Raw genomic sequence first — 7,438 nt, forward strand, 5'->3', positions numbered from 1 at the left:
TATCTAGATTTCAAAGTTGTGCTGATGCAGAAAATGTACATTGCGGTTACATTGAGTGCGTGCGTACGTGCGTGAGACGTGCGATATGCCACCGGAGGGTAGCGGTGGTGAAATAAAGTCAACACAGGCTCTGACCTCATATTCACCTTCTCTTTGTTTCTGTCAGCACAGCAGCACTAAAATACACCCAATCTCAAAAATGTCTACTCTTGCTCTTTTCTTTTCGTGTTCTCACGACTTCGAACACGCCATCAGAATTTTCGGTTTTGTAGACGTGAAGAAAAGTTATATACTCGCTGGACATACATTAAATTTCCAAAAGTGCAACAGCACAATGTAAATAAGGATCACGGCAAAGCCTGAACAAAAATAAGAATGCACAGTTTGAGTAAAACTGTCACTGAGGTATTCATGTAACAACAAAATTTTTAGTTGTCACTTTGTAATACATCATGCTAAGTAAGGGCTGTTTGTATTGTCTTATTGAGCTACATCATGATGGGGCAAAATTATGTCGTGGCTCTCATTCAGACGCAGTGCATTTCAATCACAACAACTATAATAAACACATTGTTTAAACATTTTTTTTCTCTGACAGCATCAGTACACGTTATCTTTGTAAAGATGGAAATTTAATTTTAATGTAACATTTTATTGAATTGTATTAGATTGTGCAGGCATACCTCATCGTGTGGCTTCAGTGAGTGCAGCGAGCCACATAGCATTCGAGTGTAAACCCCATTCGAATTTGTGATGAAAACCTCTCAGTTTATCCATTTTTGAACACGCCAACCTATAGAGAGTCAGTGCAACGAGAGTGCGTCAACCACAATGTAATCAAGTATGACGTGAAGATGAATATTACACAATATCTGGTGACAAACTGGCAACCGCAAGTTTACAGTTGATCATTTGCAGTACGATTTGCTCTCGCGTGAGGGCTCTGTTGCCGTTATTTTACGCCTTCAACAAAAACTAAAATAGTACAATGAAACTTTTTTTTTAGGGAAGAAAACAACATCAGTCATTTTTTTCAGACATGCTCAAGGACGTTTCGGCTTAGCATGAGCACTGTGCATTGCGGTAAAACAAAACAAAACTGGGTTTGTGTGTGTGAATGTGTGTAAAAAAGCGATTACAGGGCCTGTGAGCTACGGGCATGGTGGAATATACACAAAATAGATTTTTAAAACTCATATTGAGAAAAACAAAAACAATTGTTAGCTTCGGTTATGTACATTTCCCTTCTGAAACAGGGAATCTGTAATAAGTGCATTTGTGCATATGTTGATCTAAGGACACTAACAAACACATTTCCCTACTGCAATGACGTTATGCAAAGTGTAAGCACAATGTTCTCCGTTTCAATGTCAATATTTGATAGGAACAGCAGATGGATGGAAGAGGTGTTTAAAATGTGCACAGCGAAGAGATGGTCATTTTTCCAACAATTAATTCCCTTGAAAAATGACCACAATCCAATTTAGTTCAAAAAGAAGACAAAAAAGAGCTGCATTTCCAACACGGCCGGGATTCATTGACTGAGGTATTTGAAGCATTGGCACTTTTTTTACAATTCACATTAAGTTTGGGAAATTAAAGTCAATTACTGAAAAATTCAAACAGTTGGAGATTTCCTTAATCTATTTACTGGTAAAATACTCTTTTTTTTTTTTTTTTTTTTTTTTTTTTTTTGTTTGGTAACTCAAATGCCCGGTTACTAATAGGTTTGACTTTAAAAATGGCACTTTACAAATGTTGGGAAAAAAAGAGAGGAGGATAAAAAAAAAAAACGTGCTTGGTGCTGGATGAGTGTGTGGTATAACCAGATGACCAGTGAGTAAACTAGTCAACCCGTGTCCGATATAGAACTCTGCTAACTTCGGGACGAGTGGCACATCCTACAGGCCCGATGGCGTTGGCGAGGGGCACTGAGGATGGCTTTAGAGATCGCATACATACATAAAGGATGAGAGAATAGAAGTCTAGAAAAAAAGGCTAGTTGAGCAGGGAGACGAGTTTCCCCTGAACCTAACTTCTCAAAGACGAGTCTGAGCCTCTGGAATATAAATCTCGATGCTGTCCGCTCGCTCTGAGGCAGAGTTCTGCCGGAAGGAGGCCGCCCGCTTGGCTGCCATGAGCCGTCGACGAGCCTCCTGCCGGTGCCTGTCGGGGAGGTCCAAGGATCTCTCCCTCGTCACTAGACTCTTCTGTCGAATTGTCTTCTTTGGTACTGGAGCTGGAGGCTTCAGGAAAGAACAGCAAACTCATCAGAACACGTTCGGAGCTGCGTCGGGATCAAATGAGCAGCTCAAATTCAAAGTCGGAAAAACAAATTGGTATTGTCCTTCGTTTGCTTTCACCACTCCGCTCATGGATGCAATCTCTTAAGTAAGGAGAATCTGAAGAGAAACAAATTACAACCCGGGGGTGTGGGGGGGGGGGGGACCATCAGGATAAAACAAAGTATTCATCATGACTCATTGTTATTTACAACTAATTCCACCTCACCAAAGTGGCAGCTGAAATGCAGATCTTATTCATGACAACTCATTAAGTTATCACAACTTTTATTATGGAGCGCTTGGCATCCACCATGTGTTGTCCCCTTTAGGGCAGTGATTCTCAACTGTTATCACACTGGGACCAAACACCGAGACCCACATTTATAGATGTTAACTCTTGTTTGTACAATTTATACTTTAAGCTGCTGAATTGGGATTCCATTTAATGGCTACGCTGTTTTTCTTCGACATTATTTGATTGAACCACAAACAACCTGTCGCAACTGGCAAGGAAAAATGTCCACATCGGCGGAGAATACAAAGAGAGGAAAAGGGCAAAAAGACTATTAGCAAATTTTCCAGGATTCATACAGGGGGTGGAAAAAGTCTGAACACGCCTGTTCAAAAGCCTTTTTTTTTGTGTGTGTGTGTGAAATAAAACAATCAGAGCAAGATAAATCGCATTAACTGTGATAGTGTCATTGTGCACGTGTGCAAAAGTGTAATCTGAATAAACCCAAATAAAGCTCTACTAGGCTTTTCCAAACATTTTTTGTTTTCTTGCTGCAGAAAGGTTTTGTACAAATGTTTGCTGCTAACAGTTTATAATTCTTTCTATTTTGAATATGGCATTAGTTCCAGCTGAAGAAAAACCCCTCTCTCAAAGATGATCATTTTTTTTCTGTTGTTTTGTACAGGTTTTGGGTTATATGCTATTGTTTTTTTGTTTTTTTTTTTCAATGATTTATATTGTGCTAAAATTTTACAACACTAGAACCCGGCATTTGAACAGGGGTGTGTTGACGTTATATATATTGAAGACGCCTGGCCAATGGCTGGCAACCAGTTCAGGGATGTACCCCGCCAACTGCCCCAAGGCACCTGGGAGAGGCTCCAGCACGACGACCCTTTAGCACCTAAGCCGATGGCCCCATTTCGATGGATCACCAGTCATTGTGAATGCGAGCTGTATGAATGTCAGCGATGGAAACAACTACCGCTAAAAATGTGGAAACAAAATGTGTTCAAAATCTGGACCTGAGAAAGAAACCCTAAAGCTGTCCATGTCGAGGACCAGGATTGAACGTGGAGTCAGGACCCATTTACCTTCTTGTCTGGACTATCTATTGGTTTCCAGTTGTTGCCCTTGATCTGCTGCAGCTGGTCAAATTTCAAGGTGACGTCATCAACGGAGAGCTGCAACAGGTCCCAGAACCCAGCCAGGTCCTGTGAGGTAGGCCGCGGCATGGCGCTGGGGTCCTACAGGAGGTAGCGAGGACAAGGTGAGTATTTGATGAAAATATATCCTCCTAAAACCTCAGGGAGTTGGAAAATATCCCACTGAGTAATCGCGGGGCTTTTCTACCACGACAAGAAGTGTTAGCCACCTGCTAGCTTGCGGGCTAATAGCTTTCTGGATGCCATGGAATGGCGGCCCGGTCAAAATTGTCCCGAGGTGTGAGTGTGAGCGCGGATGGTTGTTTGTCTCTATGTGCCCTGCTATTGGCTGGCAACCGGTTCAGGGTGTCCCCCATCTACTGCCCGAAGATGGCTGGGGTAGGCTCCAGCACCCCCCACGACCCTTGTGAGGATAAAGCGGATCGGAAAATGGATGGAAGGATGTCATGGATGTCTGGCGGGTTCGTTCGTCTACTATGTCACTGCAGTGGCGTGCAGTCAGGGCCTTCGAGGTTTTCTGTTCTGACCCAAACACTATCAGAAGCATTTACAAGAAACGATAATAATTGATTTCAAACAGTCTTTTCCAGATTTAATTGTGTGTGTCTTGGCTGCACAGATTTTTGTTTGTGGGTTAATTTTTTAAGATTTTGACTTGATGTGTTGCCATGCAAATATTTTTTTGCCCAGTGCCTTCAGAAAACCAAGTTCTGGCATCAACCACATATCATTGAAAAAGCTGTTTTTTTTTAAAACCACTTTGACTTTAGATGTACCAATCTGTGCTTTCACAAAGACGTCATCATTTTTCCGTCCTCTGATTGTTTCAGCTGTATTTATCACAATCATCATTTTTTTTCCCTGGCTGTTTCATCAGTCTGTTTTTTCCCCCCAACAATTCTGTTTCAATTTAAAAGCAATTTCATATTTTCACTGGTTAATTTCCATCGAAATGCTATTTATTCTTCCAATAATTATCACGATTGTTTTCCTTTCCTTCCTTTAACGTTGTGGTACTAAAAATGTTGTCCACATGTGTAGCTTATCTGGCGATCAATAAACTGTAAAGAGTGTAAATTTAAGGACTACAGAATAACATGCTGATTTGTGGTCAAAAGTTCTTGATGTGGTCTCGAAAGCCCGTCAAATGCTTAATTTCTGCTGCTCACATATAATAGCATAAATGTGTCTCATAACTATTGCCCAACTTGTCCGTGTGCAACCCACACTAAATAGAAGAGGTATTTAGACATATTGACCCAAGGCTTTGTACAAGCTTCTTTTTCTTTCAGGGAACAGCACCATCATCGAAACTGCTGTTCATCCATCCTCTCTTCTGTCGTTTCCCCCCAAAGCGATTCGATGTCCCAGATAGTTATTGATTCTTATTTTTGTTGCTTTCGAGAATCAATGACTTTCACTGAGGATGATTGAGCCTGTTAGCGTGTCAATGCACATTGCAGTTTTGTAACTCAAACTTGCAAAGAAAATGTGCGTATAATGGATTCAAAGGGCTAAAGTTACTGAATAACTTGGGCAGGTGTCACCATGAGGAGTAAGACGTATATTCAACTTGTCTCTGCTGTTTTAAAAAAAAAAAGAAAATTCAGTTTGAATATTGAGTTATTATTAATTGCTTCATGCGTCAGACCTTATTCAAAAGCGGCAAGGTTCTTGCTTTTACACACGAAGGATTCTCGGAAAAATGAGGATTGGTTGAAAACGTTACCAAACGGACAGATGGCACAGTATTGTACTATAAAGCTTTGACCTCAGTGCACCAATATGACCATATTGCGTCTGGTAGAGTGCTAAACCCAATTACAGTAGCCCCCTCGCCTAGTCGTGAGTCCAACCATTCACGCTGTTTTTTTGGGGTAGGGGGCGGGGTTACCTATCCTCTGTTATTCGCTGAAAAACTCATCGGTTCCCATTTTTTGTACTCATTCCATGTCACACTAAGTTGCCACAAGATGGCCGCTGCACCCTGTCGAAATAGGATTTGGTCAAAAGGAAGTACGTATTTTGAACTCAACTCAACAACAATGGAGTCTTTGCCAGGTGCCTTTCTTTTGAAATGAAATCCTCTGGAAGGCATTTCTTTTCAAGGGTAATACTGGAAGGTAAGTTTGAAATGATATGAAAGTGTTTTGGGATTATAGACTGTGGTGTCCATTGTGGGATTTTTTTGTTTTTGTTTTTTTTTTTTTTTGAGTTTGAAATGATATGAAAGTGTTTTGGGATCATAGACTGTGGTGTCCATTGTGGGATTTTTTGTTTTTGTTTTTTATTTTGCTTTTCACAGTTGTGATTACATTTCCAATCTTTTTCTGTTAATCAACCTCGTCTCCACGCCTCTGCTCCGCCACCCCCGAAATAACATCTTTTCAGTTATTGTTCCAATTCCTTGACATACGGCACCTAACAACAATGAATCAAAATGTTCAATCAACTGGTTGAAAGTTGTGACGAGCAAAGCGCTGACAAGGAAGGAGGACATTGACTACCTCAGCCATCTTGTGTCAGATGCACAAAACAAAGAGGATTCTTTCTTGGAGCTGGTATTAAAATCTATGGAGTTGTGTGACAAAACATCTCACCTGTAAAAACTCCCACTTACCAGATTCTGCTGACAGAGCCAATAAAACTGCTGGAATTTCTGCGACATTAGCAGCTGAGCGCTACCCACAGCACTTCTGATTTTTCCCAAGACTGTAACACAAAGTATATTTACTTGATATTGCAGTTAAAATTGGCATTCCAATGAAGTTTGTGCCACTCACTCTCCTCGGACAAGTCATTTTCTTCAGCCTCTGCCTCCATCTCTTTACACCACCCCTCGATCCTCTTGGTCTCGGTGTGGAGCAGCTGCATGAACCAGCTCCCGTCTCTCCTCAGAGAAGGGGAGCTACGTCCCGACTCACCAGATGTGACTGCATTCTCTTGTGGGCACGGGGGTTCCAGCTGCCACGTCGGCTCACTCGTGGTCTCTCTGGGACTGGGGGGCTCAGCTGGAGTCCGGTAGTCTTCGCGGTAGCTGAAGAGCCCCTGCGTGCGTACGGTTCGCACGGCTCCATACTGGGTGGGTGTGCTGGGCTCTGAATGACGCTGGAAGCCCCCGCCGAACTGCAGACCTTTGTCCTCCATGGTGGGGAAGCCCTCCAACTCCATGTCTGCCTGCACTGCTGTAGTCACACTGTTGGAGCGCTTGAAACGGCCTTGTCTGAAAGCCAAGGTGGTAAAATTGCATTGAGAATTGCAGCTGACAAAAGCGAATACTGATGGTTTTAGCAAAGACTCAAAATCATTATCTTACCCTTTCTTGTCATCCTCCACCTGTATCCCAACAGAATGGTATTCCCTGGAGCCTTTGCTTTCAGATTCTGAGTCTGTTGCAGCCTCCACCTAATGCAAAGAACCAATACAAGCATATTTTCTTGTCATTACTGAATGTCAGCTGCCACCCATTGCTTGTGTCTTTATTGAACCGTGCTTAACTGTTGATAACTTGTTAGTAAAACGCTCATGATTTATGGAGGTTTCAAAGACAACAAAGTTTCTGTCTTTGGGTCCTACTTGCATGTTTTGTTGTTGATGATTTCTGTAGAGTTTGAAGTTTGAGCTCATGTAAAAAAACTGAAAGCAACAACTAAACTTTACATATATATATATATATATATATATATATATATACACACACACACACACACACACACACACACACACACACACACACACACACACACACACACACA

General features: G+C 41.7%; 1 protein-coding gene across 2 annotated transcripts in view; it reads right to left on the bottom strand.

Moving 5' to 3' along the window:
* Positions 1-1,650: 1,650 nt before the first annotated feature.
* The window catches only part of dlgap2a (discs, large (Drosophila) homolog-associated protein 2a), a 110,193-nt gene continuing 104,405 nt past the window's right edge, over positions 1,651-7,438 (bottom strand). For both annotated transcript variants that reach the window (XM_019887201.1, XM_019887199.1), the window contains 5 exons: positions 7,000-7,088; positions 6,467-6,906; positions 6,304-6,395; positions 3,612-3,764; positions 1,651-2,246 (listed from right to left, as the gene is read on the bottom strand). In XM_019887201.1, coding sequence (XP_019742760.1) covers positions 2,040-2,246; positions 3,612-3,764; positions 6,304-6,395; positions 6,467-6,906; positions 7,000-7,088 — 981 coding nt within the window. In that variant the 3' untranslated portion in view covers positions 1,651-2,039. The remainder of the gene's footprint in view (positions 2,247-3,611; positions 3,765-6,303; positions 6,396-6,466; positions 6,907-6,999; positions 7,089-7,438) is intronic.

This window comes from Hippocampus comes, unplaced genomic scaffold, assembly GCF_001891065.2.
Source record: "Hippocampus comes isolate QL1 unplaced genomic scaffold, H_comes_QL1_v1.1 scaffold176, whole genome shotgun sequence".
Classification (NCBI taxonomy): Eukaryota; Metazoa; Chordata; class Actinopteri; order Syngnathiformes; family Syngnathidae; genus Hippocampus; species Hippocampus comes.